This window comes from Parasteatoda tepidariorum, chromosome 10, assembly GCF_043381705.1.
Source record: "Parasteatoda tepidariorum isolate YZ-2023 chromosome 10, CAS_Ptep_4.0, whole genome shotgun sequence".
Taxonomy (NCBI): Eukaryota; Metazoa; Arthropoda; class Arachnida; order Araneae; family Theridiidae; genus Parasteatoda; species Parasteatoda tepidariorum.
In genome coordinates this window covers 20,482,576-20,504,330 of record NC_092213.1, presented here as the reverse complement: position 1 = coordinate 20,504,330, position 21,755 = coordinate 20,482,576, and the positions used below count along the sequence as shown (strand labels likewise).

General features: G+C 29.3%; 1 protein-coding gene across 1 annotated transcript in view; it reads right to left on the bottom strand.

The window, feature by feature from the left end:
- Window positions 1-9,610: 9,610 nt before the first annotated feature.
- Window positions 9,611-21,755, bottom strand: part of LOC107442731 (uncharacterized) — a 28,655-nt gene continuing 16,510 nt past the window's right edge. Inside the window, exons 8-15 of the mRNA XM_016056364.3 lie at window positions 16,747-16,920; window positions 15,255-15,518; window positions 12,447-12,657; window positions 12,003-12,128; window positions 11,018-11,137; window positions 10,827-10,937; window positions 10,682-10,747; window positions 9,611-10,142 (exon numbers count right to left, since the gene is read on the bottom strand). Of these exons, the coding sequence (XP_015911850.2) occupies window positions 10,701-10,747; window positions 10,827-10,937; window positions 11,018-11,137; window positions 12,003-12,128; window positions 12,447-12,657; window positions 15,255-15,518; window positions 16,747-16,920 (1,053 nt within the window). The 3' untranslated portion in view covers window positions 9,611-10,142; window positions 10,682-10,700. The remainder of the gene's footprint in view (window positions 10,143-10,681; window positions 10,748-10,826; window positions 10,938-11,017; window positions 11,138-12,002; window positions 12,129-12,446; window positions 12,658-15,254; window positions 15,519-16,746; window positions 16,921-21,755) is intronic.

Sequence of the window (21,755 nt, the reverse complement as noted above, 5' to 3'; positions counted from 1 at the left end):
CAAAATTTTCTTCCGCGCGCGTTTGTTCTTTGACTTACTAGATTCCATCGTTAATTCATCGGTCATTTCGACGTGGTTTTACGAATTCTCATATTATTGTTATTACGATACGCATAAGAGAAATCGAATAAGAAATCACTGTTGGACGCGTTCAATCAACGCCTATTAATAATCGGTATTAAAAAGTTTTTTTACAATTTTTTCGGCCATTTGTACCTAGATTTTTAAATGCTGATCTTTTTATTTAAGGAGATGTTATTGTGGCACGCAAATTTCGGATTTCAATAACTATTTATTTGAAAACACTGCGATTCCACTTCATTTTACTATCGTTCTTGTGGTCATTTCCACTTTTATCAAATAAGTTATAGGATATGCTCATCGGTATTTTATGAATCACGTAAACTGCAACTATGCTATCGTAAATCAAAGTCGTTTAATAACTTCTCGGAACTTTTCACGTGGGTTTTCCAATTGCAATCTTTTTAATACTTTATTATAACAAGCGAAAATCGTATTTTAGTAATCACTTTTTGATTAGATGGGGGGGAGGAGTAAACCTGCCTAGTCAGATAAGCGAATTAATCGACGTATAGAAGAGAAAAGAAAATTGCTTTCTAATGGTACAATAAAACTTATTTTCGCACTAAAATTCGGCACCCAACTGATCCAAAATAGCGCTTTTTGCACAATTTTGGGACAGTTTGACGCATTTCTAGCAATAACTTCGTTAGGGAGCAGTTTGCGCAGCTGTTCCAACCTTGCAATGAAGATATTTATTGGAACCAAGGCAACTAATGTAGGTACTGTAAGTTTTTTTTTTTAACCCTCCTCGAAAGGGGTAAGTAACGAAAACAATTTCGAGATTGTGGTAGTAAATATCAGGGCTAAAGAGAATAGAAGGGCTAGTTCACTCCGCTCTCAGAGCTGAAGTCACTGTGTCCACAGATCTCAGAGATCGCAAGCAAAGATATTATGACAACTTTGCATCTTTCTATTTGTAAAAATAAGTTAGACTTTTTCTAGTTATTAGCTTTCAAACTTTACGTAATTAACACATTATTTCCGTTCATAAACATAGTTTAACAAAAACTTTCTTGGTTAATTATATTTAAAAAATACCATTTTAAACTTATAAAAATATTTTACTAGTTGGCGAAAATGACACTATAAATACTTTATTTTAAAAAGTTCAGTTTTAACTTTAATTATTAAGAAAAGCATATATCAACCCTTTTTTATCTACATATTCTTTTGTAACAATAAGTTGAGTTAAATTTAGAATCCCCGATTTTAAAATATGCCGTTAATAGCTATTTGTTCATACTTAATCATTAGGAAACATCAACCTTAAACGCTAATTACTGAAACAAAATAATAATTTAGGTTCATAATGACATTAGAAATTTTACAATTGTTTATAGATATTTAAATTTACGATGATATAATTTATAGATATTTAAATTTAAGAGAATATAATTTTTAAAAAAAATCATAAATATTTAGAATAACTACATTAAAAAATATGTTATGAAATTAGGAGAATTCCAACTATATACTATATATTTTATTTATACTTTTTATTTACATTTTAATTTTCTTTGACTTTATCCATTTTTTAATTTTTTTCACCTGCCTTTCTTTTTGAAGTAACGAGGCGGTTTCTATTTAGATAATGAATTTTTATAAAAGTTCTTAACGACAGAATAAACGTATTGCTGTTTTATATTAACTGTGTCATTTCGGAATCCATTCTTTACATAGTTGTTCATTTACTTTAGGGAACACGCGGAAAATTATATTTTTTCCTTCTGTTTTTCTATCAGAATTTTTGCAAGTTGCAATCGCGCAAACTGGCATTTCGTTAATAGTTTTAAAATTTTGTAAATTCACGGCAAAAACTGAGGAAAGTCATTATAGAAAATAACAAATGTCTTAGAATATTTCGCAAAAAGAAATGCTCCAATATTAGTTAGAGCTAGTAAGGCCGAACTCTCTGTTCTTGAAGTAAAAGTGCGAGCTTTGCGCCGAAGTGACGTCACAAGAGAAAATCGGAGGATTGGCGAGACGAGAGTTTCTTCAAAGGAGTGAACCAGCCCTTCTATTCTCTTTAGCCCTGAGTAAATATAGCGTTTGTCTATAGCAATATTATGCCAAATGTGAGAGTTAGTTTGATAGCAAACTAATATAGTGCAAAATATTATTTTTCTTTACCAAATAGTGTAAGCCACCAGGAAGGGCAATAAATGAGTAAAAATTATAGCTTTATCTAAAAATGTCGGTGCATTGCGTTCAATTCTGGCAATTTAAAGTTAATAGATTACCCATATTCCGGATAAGTATTAACATGAACACTTCTAAAAAATATAGATTTTAATTATCCAAAAAGCACTTCACGGTAATAGAACATTCTCAGTCTCCACTAACTTACTCATACCTGCTGTTTAAAATATTCAAGTCAAAGGATCGGATTCGCGTACGATATCAACTCTGTTGCAGTGACAACTGTTCTTCAAACACAGTAAATGAAAAGTAGGAAAAATAAGGATTTGAATACCTTTAACTTTTAACCAGATCACATATTTTATTTGAAGTTTTTTTTTTTTTCGCCTCATGATGAATAAATAAGAAATTCTAACACCGCTGTAATGAACTCAGGATGTAGTAAACATTAGATTCTAGAGCAAGTTTCAAGGGTTCCGTCTGAAACATTCGCTTATATTTCCTAAGCTTAGGTGAAAAAAGCTCGGTCATAGAGAATGCTATATTTCCATTAAGTTTTTCAATTACCATGCTCAGTTTAAATAGTCAGTTGATGCGATAGATTCAATGGTATCGCAAATTGCATTTTAAAAGAAAATCAAATCGCACAAATTATAAATTGTTTAGCACTTGTCATTTCACTGAAATGAATAAGTGTGCAGTTCTAAAAACAAGCAAGAGAGCGAAATGATCGCACAGAAATTCCAACTTCTAATTGATATTTCCATATTAAAAAAAAAAGAAAAAAAAGACGAAAATCAAAGCCAGACAGCTAAATAATTCAAGAATAATGAAAATTTTAAGATAAGCATCTGAAATAATTATAAGGGCACGTCGTCATTGGAAGATATTCGTTATAGACTTCTCATATCTAGTTAGAGAGCAAATAATGTGCTTTTGAAATAGCAGTTTCTCAGAACATCCAAAGGAAAATACCGAAAATCTTATTTGAAATGTTATTCACAAAAGTGTTAAAATGATAAAAACACAACACAATTTAAAAGAAACACATTTATTTCTACTAAAAAAAGAAAATACATATCTACGTGAAACAAGAGACACACATAAAAAGGTGATACAAAAAAAAATGGCACTTGGAACTTTCGGAGACATACCGCTGAGCGTGGATAGAGCCAATTGGTTGCAGGACTGACATGTGTCGAAGATAATAAAATAATAAAGTAAAACAATAAAAAAAAACATTAAGATAACCTCTAGAATTTAGGAAATCGAAAATCCTGCCTAAAACTTTGCATGATTTATTCAAATTAAAAAAATTTAAACAATAAATCATAATTGCTAAGTTGTATATAATGTGTAGATCAATATTCATTTCAACTTTTAATATGTCAAACTAAACTCTTTGCAAGATTATTGTGCCCTTCTGCATTAGAAGCCTGTTTCGAAAAAGAATATGTTTAAAAACAGACAGTAAAGCCTAGATAAAGCAAAGCTTTAACAATGTGCTTCAAATAAAGAAATGTCATTAACCATTCTCTTCGAGGAAAAATAAGTTGTGCTTTCATTTATTCCGAACTTGAAGCCAATATGATTTGGAATCATAACTGCTTTATCGATATAAGTAACGGTTCTGATCACAGTCGCACAATAAGCATTTATTACTGAAAATAATAATTGCCACAGCAGAACTTTAGACAATATGAACGCCTATTTAATAAATGTTAGAAAAAATTATTTCCATCCTATTTTTCATTGATACTTACTCAAGTTCAACATCTGTAAAAAAAAAAAATTTAAACACATTTTATATCAATTCTATATACTTGCTTCGCTCTTTTTTCCTCCAGTGCTTGAACTGGAAGCTTCCAAACTTGCAGATTCTGAAAGAATACTCCAATTTAGGAGAGTGGTTGTTAACGAGAATATGTTCATACCCACGATGGATAACATCGGGGCGGAACTAAACAATTTTCAGATCACAATGATACTAGTGTTTTAAATAGAAAAAAAAATTTAATACATCCAGATTATTTTCGGTCCATTTTCTATAAACGTTTGCAAGATAATTTTGAAAAGGAAATTGAATTGAAACTAAAAATTTAGTGACAGCTAGATTTTTTTTAAAAACGGGTAGAATTGATTGAATTAATATAATATGAACAGAGAGTTGGTAGCTCTGAGAGAAACAAGTAGCGAATTGATTCGTATTCAGGCGATTTAAAGAAGCCAGTATTTCGATTTGCATTCATGCTACTTTTATATCTAACATCGTGTTACGTATTCAAGCGATTTGTATTCAAGTCTAAAAAGTTCTATGGATAAATTGTTGATAAGAATTAGAATGTTCTACGGCCTATTTCTCATTTAAAAAAAAAATACAAAAATCTTTTTCATACATCAATATCTTTGGTAAGACCACTAAAAGACGATGACTACATGAAATAGCATTAAACAGGGCTGGAAGTCCAGAATATAAAAATTAAGGCCTAAATCTTCGAATGGGAGCAATTTTCAGGTTACAAAACTGGACTCGCAGATATACAATTGGTAGTAGTTTCAGAAGTTCCTGCACTTAAGCAAAAAAGAAACATTTAAGAAAACTAAAGATTTCTTTTTCTTGAAGAAAAAAAAAGTTACGTAAAAATCTATGTAGTGATGGGAGGAGAGATTTTTATAATTTTCTCACATATATGTTCTATACCATCAAGTCAAGGGTAATTGTTTCTAACAATGGAAGTGAACTAATGCCATACTTAACATGCTATGAAGACTTACGCATTCATTTTGTTTCATATCATATAACAAACTTTCTGAACTTGAAATTTCTTCAATTCTTTCTTAGATAAATATTTATTCTAGCTGAAGTTTCTACAAAAATGTCAGGACATTTATTGAAATTTTTAATAATTAAGGACATCTTTGATTTCTGCTTTTAAGTCTTTCACAATACCTTAACTGCAGGCTAAAAATAATTATGTACGTAAGATTTCCTACAAAAATATCAAGTTTCTAGAAATTAGAAAATAAAACAGGATATGAAAACAAAATTGGTCTTGACTAACAAAAAACTGGCTTTTTGATTAGCCTATTGAAAGTCCTCGTGAATGAATTTAGTGATGTGTGTTTTAAACTTAAGTTTTCATTTGGAAGCCTAGTGTCGAGAATGACATCCCTGCCCGTTTCTTTGGATTACAATTTAATATAATAAAACGTGAAAATACAGGAGCAGAGACGCAATAACAAATCAGAAATCTAATAGTTTAAATGTAATGAATGATCAGAAATTTGTCACTAAATCTAACAGACTTGCATTCTAAGTTAATGTGAATTTTAAAACTACAGCATAGTGATGAGAAATTAATTAACTTTGAGAGATTGTAATGCCTACAGTTTCTAGTTCTTAAAAATAAATTTTTAAAAAAGGGGCAGTAGACTCCATTGATTAAAATCTGCGCTAGCTAGACTTTCGGATATAGGAAGTTGTGTGACCCCCTTAAGCTATTTGAGCTGGCTAATTTTGAAAAAATAAGGGTTCATGCTAAACTTATTTCAGGTGTAAAATAATTTGTACAAAATTTACTACAAAAACATAGCATTTATTGCATTAATATTTCAGGAAATACGGAGCAATGAAAATAGTTAAGGATGCATTACACTATGTCCCAAAACATAATTTATACTCAAAAAATGCAAAAGATTAAAATGCTTTACAAAAATTTACTTTTTACTATGCATTTATTAAGTTTCAGAAATGAACTAGAAGAAACTACGAAAAAAATTATTTACACAGCATTCGTTAAACACCCCCAAGTGCTAAATTTGAAATTGCAACGTATTTTTTATGAAACAGTATGATCACATCTTTTTATTGTAGGTGTAATAGTTAAGGAATTAGAAAGTAAATAAGAGAGCATTAAAAATCTCAATCCACTATCGCAAAAACTTATAATTGGACAAAACTTAGAGATTTAATTATTTCAAAATCAATATTCACACTTTTTTTTTTTGAAAAACTGTGTTTGTGGATTGTTTGTTTCTTGAAAATTTTTTACATCACTATATCAGAAGTTCTTTAACGACTAAGATAAATTTTTTTAACTGCTGAGTTCAATCCCTGAAGATTTATTACTGTAATTGAGGAAATTAGTAATTCACTTCATAGTCACCAGACCGAAGAACTTAGATGAAAATCAGATAGTAGGAAATTTAATAATGATCAGTCCCTAATTTCAAAATTTGGCACCTCAGAATTACATACTTTTACAGTATAAATGTAAGATGTTAAATCATTAAAAAATTTAAATTTATAACATTTCAGTGGAATTTATTAATAGTGCTAAGTAAAAAAAATTAAGTTAATGATCCTTTAACTAGAATTCAACAAGTTTCACTATAAATAAGTTGAATATTTTAGATTTAAAAAAATTTTAATCTGTGTTCTAAAAGAAAAATTTTGACTTATGAATGTATATTTTTAACTACAAGTGCACAATATTAAAAAGTGAAAAAGATGCACCTTTTAACAGTCAATTTAAGTATTTTAAAATGGCAAAAGTTATATTTCAAGTATTTTCTCTTAGGATGATTAAGTAATGGGCTAACTAACTGAAAATTTAAGCTGAAACAGACTTGGGGTAAACAGGAATAAATTTGGCAGTCCACAAATAGCAATAACTTGATAAAGGTAATTACCATGAGCTAAACGCTGCTGATTATGAAGTAATGAATTAGTATTTGTCTCTTGTAAATAATGTTCAGTTAACACCTGTTTAAAAATTACAATGCAAAAAATACATATCCTAAAAATTTTTAACAAATCAGCTCATGATTTTTAGAGTTGTAAAGCTGGCAATTTCTCAAACTATCCCTATTACTGCTTCAGAAAAACTTTTACAGTAAGAGACAGGCCAGCTTGAAATAAACAGAAACAGAGTTGAACCAAATTAAAAATGGATTTACTTTAATAAAAAAGGAATTTTAAATTAAAAAGCCAAAGATATACTCAAAATAATCCAAAAATTTTTCGTAATATTTACTTTTTATATGCATGACTACGTTTAAAAAGAGCAAACTAAAAATTGTAACTTGCTATATTACATATAAGGGCAAAAGAAAAAAAAAAATTTTTAGAATCACTTTCAGAACTAGTTTCAGTAAGTTTTATAGCACTGTTGCTAAAAATAACCAGTATAAATTAGTTACTATTTCCTCATGCCAATATTTAATGAAATATTTATAATAAAATTAAAAACTCACTTAAATAATTACGGTAGGATTTTAAAAACTTCTATATAAAACAGTGAATATGCCTATAACTTTTTAGTACACAAGTTAGTGAATCATCTTTTAATTCACCATTTAAAAATCATTAATGTCTTGTTGATTGGTATAGGTCATCTTTAAATCAGATGAGATTATTCCAAAATTTGTGAAACTTCACTCAGCAATATTTGTTACTGAATTAAAAAATTGCTCTGAATTCATTGCCATATAAAATTGTTAATTGAGTTTCATAAAATTACTTCATTTCCAATAAGTAGAAACAATGAAATCTTGCACGAGACAATATGCCTGAATCACGAACATAAATTAACGGATGCTCCATAAGGTTCAACTAACAATTATATTTATACTAACATTAATTAAAATCAAAATTTATAATGTTCATTTACTTAAACTTATTTTCTCAATACCTATATAAAACTGCAACTTCACTAAAGCTCTTAATTGCATTAAACTACAAAAACATGGAGACAAATAGTATTTTATTTATTACTGTGATTGATGAAACTGATATCAACCAGTGAATATATTTTAAGTGGGACTAAAATCTAGACAAAAATTTTGACTGACACTGCACATTGAATCAAGCAAAATTTTAAAAAATTTGAGGTTCTGCCCAGACATTTAAAAAGAATTAATTTAATTATTTCAAATAAATTGAACTTCAATACTTTAAATTAAGCAGTTAACTTCAATTTAATACCCAAATGGAAGATTAATTTGAAAAAGGTCTGTACAAAAGACTTCTATCACTTAACTGCAGAAAGTCATTAAAAGGCCAAAAAAAAAATTATTGCACAGTTGAAATTTTGTATTTTTTTTAGCCAGAAGCACATTTTTTTTTTGTCAAATGATTAATCAAATGAAACCCAATCCTTATCGAAGGGCTGTAATTTAAATTCTTACCTATTTCAATTCATTTTAACCGTTAATATAATACCCAATAGTTTAACTTGAAATTTGAAGAAAAAAAATTTTTTTTTCTTAAGTTCCCACAAGTTTTTATTCTTGTTCACCAGTCCATTTTGAAAAAAAAAAGCTTCTTAAATCTTATTCAAATCAATATTGATAAAAAAAAATTTGCATTTTAACATCTACATCAATTAGAATTCCTTCTGGCCATTGCTATAAAATGTTTATTTCTTTTAATTTTACTATAAAACCCAAATCAACATTGCAGTAAAATTTTAAAAATCTATGTAAAATTGCAAATCGAACAGAGCTTGAATGATTTATATTAAATTTAATTACATCTTATTTTAATAAAATATAAATGAAAAATAATTTAATTGTAACACTTAAGATTCTTTTGTTAAGTTTCAAAATTATACTCATTAACAATCGATGGAAATTTTATCACTTAAAACCAATCCGAATATCTAATATTTTGTTTAAAATTACAATTTTGTTAAATAATCTTTATAGTCAGAACTTCATACTTCTGAATCTATGTTTTTCACAATATAAATTTCAACTTAACATTTATTTGGAAGAAAGAAAAAAACTGCTTTTGAACAATTCTTCCTAAATCAATTTTAAAAATCCTGTGACTACTGAACTGTTGTTCATTAGATTTAAATCTTTCTCAATAAATTGTACCATAAGATCAACTTAGATTCTTGAAATTTATCTTCCCCATATAAGACATAAGATTACATTATGACAATTACATTTTTAAATATGACAAGTAAATATGAAAGTCCCACCCAAATATTTGAAGCAATTTGTTGATTCCTTCCCAATGAAACTATCAAAATTTTCGACATTAAGATGGTTTGAGTGGCCTGGCTGAAAATTTTACTTTGCCTAAATTAAGATCAAAACTTCTGCACAAGTCCATGCTAAATAACATTGACAATACCATTTCTAAGAAGCCCCACCAAATTATCTTTTACATTTAAGACAAAACCATTAAAATTGAACTTTAGCTGCAGACTTAACACAGTCAAATAAACTTTGGAAATGTTGAATCTTCTCGTAAGGGTGCATAATTTAGAATTTGAAAAATCTATAAAAGATATAGGTATGAAGCTTTTAAATTGGTAAAAATGGAATAATCTGAATATCTATGTACTTGTTTTATTAAAGCAGACTACAACAAATATAAAAACTTAACATAATTCTTTATTAATCAAAGTGTAAGGGAAAGAAATGCTAATGTAAGTAAAACACTTAGAAATGACGTATAATATGAAAAAAATAAGTGAAAATTTCTAGACATCTATATGTGAGTTACATTTATTTGAATAAATGGATCTCCAGGTGACATCGAATTGCAAAAAAAAAATGGGTGACAAATAATTCACATCACGGTTTGCACGTCTTACAATGAAAGCTAAAATAATTTTTTAGGTTGATCATCTGAAAAGCTACAAAAATTCAGTTCAGTCTTAGGGAATTAAAAACTATCGCCTGAACTACTTATATCGGAATGTAAAATGAAGACAGTATAAAACCGCAGCTGTAGTTAAATCTCCTCTCTCTGGCATTGAAGAACTAAGCTGACCTAGCAGTTTCCTTAACTTGGTGCCTGCCTAGCAAACTTCGTTCCTCTCACTAACCTCCTTCTAACTGCTATCACCTACAGCGTTTTGGCCTATACTGTGGGGAGCTGGCTATGACAGTTTAAAACATTCCTAGATTAAAAATGCAAGATTCAATATAAAAAAACTCAGTAATTACATCGAAACATTCTTGACATTAAATTAGTATCTTAACACTTATAAGATTAATCTATAAACTGCATGCACTTCAGAGTAAATTTAAAAAATCAAATTTAGAATTTTGAAGATACTTCCAAGAACTGAAAGCACAAAATCAAATTAAACACTGACATATTGATTCAACTACCAACTGATAAAATATGCAAAAAGGAACAGCTCAAGGAAGGAATTATCTGAAGGGGTGAACACTAATTGTAATATAGCTTCTAGACACGAGTTGATTATAGCCTCTAGCTGTCACCTAGAAACTAACAAATTAGCTGCACGCCTGAACAGAATTTATATTTAACTGAGCACGTCCTTTTCACTATTTAAAGTAAATTTTTCAAGCCATAATCTAAACTTTGTTTAAAAAAAAAACAAAGAAAAACATGCATAATGAATCATCATTAAATTTAGTCAAAATTTAGAACATGTTAAATTTCATATAAGAATTTAAATAATTTACTAACCCTAAGACAATGAATAAACTTATCGTCTGTAGCCACCACCATATCCACCACCACCACTTCTTCCACCTAAAAATATTAATAAGCATAACAATGAGCAAAATAGTTAACAGTTAATAACCTCTTTCAGAAAATAAAAGAAACAGACCTCCTCCATAAGGACCTTGACTTCTTTGAGAGTAGCCACCACTTCCTCTCATTGGACCACCGCCATAACTTCCACCAGAGCCATAATCACTGCCCCAGCCTCCTCCACCACCTAGCACAAATAAAAAAATGTTTAAAACAAATTAAAGATACTTTGCATCATTAAGAGAGATAAGGTAAGTGAAAACTTACCAGGGCCATAACTGGAACCACCATAGCCATTGTCGTAACCACCTCCATTTCCCCAAGCACTAGGTCCACTATAGCCATAACTATCTCCGCCACTGCCTCCATAACCACCACCATATCCACCTAAAATTTTTAAAAAACAGTTAGTAAAACAATTCTCCACTTTTAATATACATCTTTACTACTTACTTTTTTTTACTCATAAAAAAGGGGAATTAAATGGTAATAATTATTTTATATCTATAAGTCTGGAAGAATAAAGCAGTACTTGAGAATCCGATTTACTTACACTGGTGGCAAGCAACTAAGGGTATTAACGATATTTACATGAGGTACTTAATAAAAATAAAAAAACTCATTCTGTAAAATTCTGTACTGCAAGCTAAATTTGTCAAGAGAAAAGTAGAAAAAATTTAATTAAGTTTTAAAGGTCAAGAAGCTTCGACCATAATACGAAGAAAAAAATTTACTTTAAATGTATGAAGTGAATAACTTAAATTTTATTTTGACAAGTATTTTTTTCTGTTTGAAATTATCTTTAAGTTTAAAAAAAAAGTACTGTAAAAAGTACTTATTTCTACTGGCAATAGGTAAAAAATCTACAATTGCGAAGAACTTCAGTAAAGAATTTTTAAGGTTCTCTACACATTACTTTTAATAACATTTTCACGACTGGGAAACTGCCTTAAATGCTTCTGCCCACCTCCAGAAGAATTCTATTTCATGTCACTATTTCTGGTTGACCTTTATTTGCCTATCATAATAAATTAACCTTAACTTTAGGAAGTAACCTAGGCTTATGAACACACCTCAAAATGGATAAATCAATGAACATAACCTTTACTTCTCTGTTTCAATTGAAAAAGTACACATCAGATTAACATAATACAGAATGCAAAAAGAGAACTATTTTAAAACTACTACACATACGAATTGCAACTAACAAACATAGACTAATATCTTAAAACTAATAAAAGATAAAAATTACCTCCACCACTGCCACCTCTTCCACCATAAGAACTCATTTCCTTTTTCCTCTTGATGTTATCCATTTCCTGTCTTGAGAGGGCTTTCTTTACTTCTGATCGTTTTCCTTTAATTACATGTTTTCGTACTAAAAACAAATGTTGAATATATTAACTAATATCAGCTAAATTACCTTATTAACTTAAAAAAAATTGTCATTTTCTTCAATGTAAAAAACATTTATGAAAATTTAAAACAAGATTAATAGTTATATACAAATAAGGGGGCATTTGTCATCCTTATAATGAAAGGGGGAAAATTCTCCAATTCAGAAAAATGAAAGCTCAAGATAATAAGAATAATTAAAATAACTCATAATTAACAAAAGTTAAGAGCTGCATGAACTTATTAATTTATTAAAAAAAAATAGGCACTGAAAAAATTATCAAATTTACTAGACACTTACAAACAGCTTTGTCTACTGGATCATAATCGTCAAATTCAACAAATCCAAAACCCCTTCGTTTGCCAGTTGTTTTGTCAGCCACAATACTAACACTAACAATATTGCCATATTGATTGAAATAATCTCTTAAATCTTCCTCTTCAACATCATCCTTTAAAGTACCAACAAATAACTTTTTAACTGTTATTTGAGCTTCAGGCTTTCCAGAATCCTATTGAAAATATAAATCTTTAATAAACAGAATTTTAAAAAACAAATATGCGAGTATAACTGCAATAAATTATTTAAGAACAAAATTTTTATAAGTATTCTATTTTGTTTTTGCCTACAATAATCACTTAAGATTCAAACTTTACTCAGATACTCTAGTACAAACACAACCTAAAGCAAGCTGCACACTGAGGAAGCAAGAGGTATAAGGAAACGAATTACCATGTTTACAGTGGCCCTCATAGAGGTTATGTATACAAATACATACACAGGGTTGCCACTCAAATCTGGAGAAAAATTCCCCGTGCTTTTCCTGAGCATATTACATACAAAATATTAAGAGGAAACAACAATTACTGTGCTCCTGTGTGAGCTTTATTGGGCTAACTACATTTATTAGTTTTAATTGCTAGAAAACAGCTGAACCTACTTAATTAATGCTATAGTAAATAAATACCTCAGTAGAGCTGAAATATCATGGTTAAATATCTCATTGATTACACTTTGAGTGGCTACCATTTTTTATAAGACAAAAATAACAAAATTCCCTGAATTTTCTCAGTTTGTAAAGAAAAAACCTAATTCCTTGCACTTTCCGTTATTTTAGATTTTTAAATTCCCTTCTACTTTCCAGGTTTTCACTGTGGAGTGACAACCCTGATACAGATAGAAGCAATATTTTTAATAAAAACTTGGAAAAAATCAGAAAGGCATATTGTCAGTAAAAAGGAATAGATTATAACGGCATTTAAGAAGCAAAAGTTTACACCCAGATAAAGAGATTTAAAAAAAGGTCAGATAGGTGAAAAATATTTTTATTTAATAATTCTATATTTTATAAGTTTTTAAATGCTGAGGGTTTTAATTCAATTGCGGTTTGTTGCTCTTGGAACTAAAATTTAACTCCAACCATCATAAACACTGTTAGGTATTTGACATCCAAGAGATATAAAAACTTATAAAAACTTAACTCTTGACTGATAAAACTATCTAATAAATATATATTATAGCGCAGCTAACGATATCTCTTTTACAATTAAATTTGGTTTGTGTACATATATATTCTATTTTAATATACTATCAAACCTCATATCTGTAAGAGATCATGGGCATATTGAAATCTTTATGATAAAGTTTACCCTGAGAAATTAAGTCTACCTCTTGTGTCCTTTCTTACAACAAAAATTTTACAAAAGAATTCTAGGACTAGACAATTTGAGCAAGATATATAAAGGTAATCGAATAAGAATTTTTAGAGTAATGTATGAAATGTTTAGAAACTATTTAAAATGCATGTAAACATGTATAATAAAACAAATTCAAATATACTTTCAATAAATAGTTTTTTCATTCAAAATACTTGACACCAATTTGATGATAACAGAAAAATACACTATACTTTTATCAACTAAGTTATTTGTCAAACATCATTTTTCTTAAAACAGGGTGCTTAAATCTTTCAAGAAAAAATAAGCACCTTTTAAGTACTTTTTAAGCACTACATACATAAACAAATTGTAAAATAATTAAGACTTAAGATGATCATGAGAAAATAACTAGTTTCTGACAAAGAACTCTTTCTTGATTATATGAGCCGTTATAAAATGATAAAGAGGTTTTTCAGTTTGATAGCAGAGAGTGGAAAATGAAGTCTGAAATCTAGAATATCTTGCAAAATGCAACAGAGTTGCACATGTGAAGGCAATATCATCAAACCCAGCTCCGTAGGTGCACATACAAAAAGGAATTTCATCAAACATGTAAAATAATTTGCGCTTTCACACGCTATGCATTATGCCGAAATGATGTATGAAAACGTTGAATAGAACAATGTGAAAAACACGCTTTTGCATAATATGTGGTGATTTAATAATATGCGGCACTTTTTAAAAATGCCCAATGAAAAAAGCACCTTTAGGGGTTTTAAATAAGACTAATAAAAAATAAGCACCTTTGAAGGCTTTCAAATAACAAAAATAAGCACATTTAAGCACTTTATCAAAATGCTACATAAAATTAAGATGCTTTGCAATGTGACACATGTTTCTTCAAATTTGTTTAGTTAAAATAAAATGAAAATACAATCTCATCAAAACCAGTCTTTGACATGACGAAAAACAAGGTTAAAAAACAGTAAAACCTGCCAGTCATAATTAAAAAATAAACTATATTACTCAAATTAAGAGATAAATAATAAATATATAACATTATTTAACGTAATTTCTAGCATTAATATCAAAAACATTTCATTTATTTCCAGCATTAAAATAGGAAAGTAAAAACCAATCATATAACTGTTTGCAGATATATATAGGCAACAGTCTGTTAAGTTGCTTTAATCCCAAAGAGAAAATTAGAACTGCCTTGAACTTATGCAGCTGTAAATTGACAAGTAGATTCCTTAACAGTTTTAGACATAACATAAAAATGTAAATGAAAGAAAACCTAAGAAAAATGTTTTAGTTTGCTGCCCACTACCAAAAAGAGCCTGCACACTTCTGTCTTACCTGAATCTTAATTTTAAATAGGCAACAAAATAATACAGATCTATACAAATGCACTATTGACAAAAACAAAACAATGAATTGAATATCTTACTTCTCTGGGTACTGCTCTTTTAGGTTCAACTTCTCGGCCATCAATCTTATGAGGACGAGCAGCTTGAGCATCATCTACCATGTGGGCTCGTTTGAAGGTTACAAATCCAAAACCTCTTGATCGCTTGGTGTGAGGATCCCTCATGACAACACAATCTACAATTTCACCCCATTGTTCGAAATAAGATTTCAAGGTCTCCTCAGAAGTTTTATAATTCAGCCCACCAATGAAGAGTTTACGAAACTGTTCAGGCTCACTTTCATGCTATAATATTCATAAGATGTTTGAGTAAGAGAAAATTAAGCAAATATTTCATATAGATTAAAAACAAACTTGAAGTTTAATAAGTTAACTAGAAAATTTGACAAATTTTAAAAATTGATCAAAAGAAAATTTCCTCATAATTTTAATTAATATTCATTTAAAAATCTTATAGGTTGAAATTATTTTTTCTAATGTAGCCTAAGGTAGCAATACACCTATCTATTAAAATATAACCTGTTTTTTTCTTTTTAGCCTAACCATACAAGAATTTTCATTTCATCTTACACTGTTTTAAAATTATGTGTAACTATACATCAACGTAATACAAAACTTTAAACAAACCAGGGTTCAAGGACCTCACCCTCAAAATAATTCTAATTAACTTAGATAACTTTCTATTTAACAAATTTTATTATTTTTATTTTTTTTTTTAAATTTTATTACAAATGAACAACATTCTTTCGCAACTATACTACCAAATAACTGACTTTAACAGGTCAACATTAAAAGGGCAAGACTAAGTTTTTTTTTAAAAAAGTGAAATGGGAAAATAAGTTAATTTATGCTTTTCCTTGAGCACAGGTTGTCAAACTGACTCATTCAGAAATTAAAATCAAAAGAAAAAACCATCCAGTAGACCAATAATAGAACTACTTATATAATGTACATTACGTCAAATTAAACCAAATTACATTCAATAAATCAGACAAATTTTTAATACATAAAATTCAGGGCAAACAATTCTACAACCGCAACTAATCGAATCTTTGCTACGAAAACGTCTTAATTTGCAATATTAAACCTTAACAATAAGCATAATCATTAACATAAAATACGAATTTTGTCAAAAGAAATATTGCAGCAATTAAAAGAATTACATTTAATCCTTAACATTAAATGTATAAACGTTGATTCACACAAAAAGTGGTTATACATTGAAATAAATTTCTCGAAAAAAAATTTTATAATTTCGAATTATTCAATGGAACTTCATTAAACTAGTCTCTTATAGTTTAAATACAATAAATAACAAAAACTTATTACAAAAATTACATTCGCTAGACAAATTTGCAGTATATAATACATATGAGATAATATGAACTTTCAGCCATTTTCATTCCAATGTGAAAATAATAAAATAACACAAAAGGGATAGCATTCACATTTTGAAAATCGACAATATACTTGTTAAACTTAACAGCAAATATTAAAGTAAAAACAGACTTACTTCGTTACTCATCTTAGAAAAAAAACAGCAGTATTCTAACAATAAATTACTATCACGCAGACGGGACACGACAAAGTACAAAGTCCACTGTAAAGATAAAAGAAAATGGCTCTGAGAAACGCCGGAGCTGGTTTTACGATAACGGTTAAAGTTAAATACAGTAAAAAAGCTGAACTTTTATTATGAGGCTTGTCATATAGCTACTAGAATACAACGATTCGCTCTCATTTTTGAAAATTTTCTTCGTTGCAGTTGGCTGTGTAAGCTTTTAATTGTTTTAAAATTTGTTACCGAACTAAAATAAATCAATAATCTAGTTTCCTTATTATTATTATTTAAGAAATTACCAAACACCTCTTTGGGAGGCGATCTCTCTATCCCCTGAGCCACCACGGCTACCTTAAACAATATTTTTATTCTGTAACCATCGTTGAACAGCTGACCCGATTCTAGGCTTCAGCAGACTACCAATGTTCAACTCCGCATTCTTGCAATTTTTTATCCCAATCCAGAAGGTAAGGGAGGTCCTCTATCAGTACCACAGAAATATTGATTTGTTCTGGGAACATGGAAGACTTTATTACCCAACAGATATAAAGTGCATCAGTTACCATTTGCTACACGAGGAGTCTTCGGCCGGCGGGGATCCCAAGCTCGCTTCGTCATGGGCCCAGTGCCCTGCCAACCAGGCTATCCCGGACTCTTAAAAAAAAAAAAATCAACGTGAAGATAGTTAACTGAATTCCCCTCTCACGAATGCTTGTGTTTTTTTTTTTTTTTTTTTTANTTTTTTTTTTTTTTTTTTTTTTTTTTTTTTTTTGAACTATTTTATACTTCAATTTTTTTTTTAATGGTATCAGATAATTTTTGAAATATTCAGGGAAAATTGCAAAAAACGTTTTATTTTCTTAACTATTTTTATGCATTTTATATTGTGTATAACATGGTTTCTGTTAAGAATCCATTTTTTCCGCATTATTTTTTTTATATTTTTAAATAGAAATAAACAACATTTAAACCTACTCCGCTTCAGAAAAAAAAAAAAAACTTTAATTCTNAATACGTTAAGAAAAAAAAGTAGGCATAAGGCAAATAAAAATATATAGTCTTAAAAAATAATAACCCGCATAATTTCTACTAAAATTTTTATTTTTGTCTGTATTATTTTGTAAATTCACTTTGTCTGAGCTCAAGGGGGGGGGGTTTAAACCCCTATCCCCCCCCCTTGCGTACGCCCCTGATCAGTTACCATTTGATACACGAGGAGTCTTCGGCCGGCGGGGATCCCACGATCGCTTCGACATGGGCCCAGTGCCCTGCCAACCAGGCTATCCCGGACACTTAAAAAAAAAATCAACGTGAAGATAGTTTACTGAATTCCCCTCTCACGAATGTTTGTGTTTTTTTTTTTTTTTTTTAAAGCTATTTTATACTTCAATTTTTTTTTTAATGATATCAGATAATTTTCGAAATATTCAGGGAAAATTGCAAAAAACGTTTTATTTTCTTAACTATTTTTATGCATTTTATATTGTGTATAACATGCTTTCTGTTAAGAATCCATTTTTTCCGCATTATTTTTTTTATATAGAAATAAACAACATTTAAACCTACTCCACTTCAGAAAAAAAAAAAAAAAAACTTTAATTCTGCTGAAAATGAATTTTATTGCCCTATTTTTAATGAATAATTAAATTTTAAACCTACAAATTATTTTTTCGACATTTTAACACTTTTTATTAATTTCTTCATTATGAAGCACAGTTAATTGCGCCTAGTCACACTGATGTTGTTGTTGTTCATTTACGTCGCACTAGAGCTGCACAATGGGCTATTGGCGACGGTCTGGGAAACATCCCTGAGGATGATCCGAAGATATGCCATCGCAATTTTGATCCTCTGCAGAGGGGATGGCACCCCCGCTTCGATAGCCCGACGACCTGCACGCGAAGTTGAGCACTTTACGGTAGAACAGTTTAACAAGGACCAATACCGCACACCCTCGGTCCCTACGCAGGCTAATCCAAGTGGTCACCCACCCGCACACTGACCGTAGCCAGTGATGCTTGACTTCAGTGACCTGCTGGGAACCGTGTCTTAACGATCAGTCCACTGCGGGACTAGTCACACTAAAAGGCATCGCTTTAAAAATATTTTTTGCATTCGAAAGTTTTATCGATATCCGAGTTTTTATTACAGAGGATTTGCTTTATTCATATCATACATAAGATCCTTGCTTTTCAAATATCTCTTAATTTAAAAAGCAAGTTCCAATCCCCCCATAAGTAACAAACAATTTACTGTCATATTATTCTTAAATAAAAGTTAGATGATCAAACCCTTTTGAATACTATATGTGCCACTCAAAGCTATTTTGATCAGTTTTCGCTATTTGTTATTTTGTTTTTAAAGATACACGTGAGCCTCAAAGTTTTTTTTAAAAAAAAAAAAAAAAAAAAAAACTTTTTTCAAAAATCTCTTTAATACGGAGNGTTTTTTTTTTTTTAAAAAAAAAACTTTTTTCAAGTCAAAATATAAGTATACTAAATCAAAATTTCATGCATTTATGTTTATTATGAAGATATATAATTATAGAAATACCCATAACAGCCATTTTTACACCCCCCCCCTTCCTCTTAAGAAAAAGAGTTCTTTTTTGATGTTTCATACCTGCTTTTGAATGACTGCACACCTCGTAAAGCTGACATCACGCAATAATTTCCCTGAAATCGTATCATAGTCTTAGATTCGATGTTCAAAGTAGCTCAGCTGAGCTCTAATTTAACTACATATTTCTCATTGCCTCAAGTATAATTAAAATATAGCACTATATTAAAATATATAGTGCTCTAAGTGCTTAAAGTCATATAGTGCTTTGTTGCGACTGCAACAAATCGCCAGCAATCGCCGTCGCACTGATTTCAAGGATTGGAAGGGGTTCAAATTTCGTCGCTGTTGCTGACTCAGAGATTCAATTCGATTCATTTACGATGAAATCACGAATGATTTTAATGTTATCATTCAGAACATAGTGCTTACGTTTAAATAAAATATTTGAAAGATTTTTTTTGACATACATTAAGACATTTTTATTACAAACAAGTATACTAAATGTTTTTATTTATATAAATATCAGTTAAGATTTTTTTAAAAATTTATATAAAATAATTTAAATTTTTTAGAACATTGATTAAAATTTTTTAAAAATATATTGATAGGTCTTTATTTTGAGAGTGTTTTTAACTTCATAAAAAGTGGGATTAATCTGCTAATCTCACTTAGGTTTAAGCTATTTTAGTGTGTTCTGTTATTTATGAAAAATGCATAGAATAGATACTTCTCTTTATTTGATTTTCTAAAAGTATTTTGAATTAATTGCGAAAAACTAATAGCATAAATCTTTTCCCCAATTAGTTTATTTTACACATTTTTAATTGTTCATGCACATGTGAACAGAATATATTTAAATGCATATCTGTTTGCCCTTTTTTTTGCTCTTCATTGCAGATATTCTCAAGTGGTAGTGAAATAACTATTAATAGTCAATTAAACAGAGAATCCTTTACGAATTTTGCTAAAACATAAATTGACATTCAAATAAATATCAAGCTGTTTAAATTATTTCCTTTTATACTAGTTAAGATAACTTTAAGGAAAAGGTGGCGGCTATTTAGCGTTGCTAAAAGATTATAAAGCAGTATTTTTAAATTAATAATTTTTTATTAAATTGTATATTTTTTCTTGAAGAACAAATTTTATTTGTTATTAAAAAGTAGTAATCATTAAAAATTAGAACGTTTGCTAACGTAATTGTTGAAACTGTAGTTAATTGTAGCAAAAATTTTTTCAATTCAAAATTACTGTAGGTTAATGAAGGGACGATCAATATTTAAATATTATAAAAACTAAAATTTTGAATAAAAAGTTTTGGAAAATTTCGTACGAAATTTTGATTATAGAAAATTTTATAAATACGGTAATGGTGCACAAAACCGGGTACTTGAGTTTTCTTTTCATAATCACTTCATAAACAGAATTGCTTAAATTGTTATTTATGAAATCAGATCGATCTTCAGATCAACTTAAAAAATAAAATATTTTTAAAGAACAAAAAAAGCTGTATTTGTTTTAGTGTTAATTGGTTATTCTATGGTAGTATGCAAAAACTCGGTATATATAGAAATGGAAGGAAAAAAAAACTCTTTTTTTTCCTACTTGAATATTTTCATAGAAACAAAAATAATAATTTGATTTTATTGCACTGAGAAGCTTTCAGGAGTTTAAAAAATCAAGGAAAATTAGGAACATATTTGGAATTTTTCGCAAAATTAAGTGAATGAACCAGATACAAGAACATAAATTACTAATAAAAATTTTATTGTATTTCTCTTACGCTATAGGCCTCATGTGTCTATTGTTGATGTATCGTAACTAATCTTGCAGGAATTTTTATTTGGAGTGTTAAAAAATATAGCTACCAGTGGTTATGTGAGGCTGACTACGCCCCGGCTTTATGGGACAGTACCATTCAGCAAAAAAAAGAAAAAAAGAAAGAGGTCTAGCAGTGTTTTCACTACAGCGCGAGAATCTTGCATATTTTTTTCTTTTCTCGCATTAAAAAATTATTACGGCGAGAAATTCGCGAATTTCTCGCATTTTGGAAGAAGCTTCGAATTACGCTATTTAGAATAATATCCGTTTCACTTTTCTTCCTGGATCTTTCATTATTTTCAACACTTGCTCCGTTATCTAGCTTCCCTATTTACCAGTATTGTTCAGAACCTTTTCGAACAACAGAACACAACCGAACCCCTTTCAGAACACATTTCTCTGCAACCACGTGTTTACCGTAGGTAAGGTTTTTTCATGTAAGACGTTCAAATTTTTTATGCACTGATGTAAGATGGACAAATACCTAGTAAAGGCAAAATCTTCTATGATGATGCAGCAAGAATATTCAATGCTTTAAAAAATAGAAGACGTTAAAAATGTATTATAATAAAAGAAAT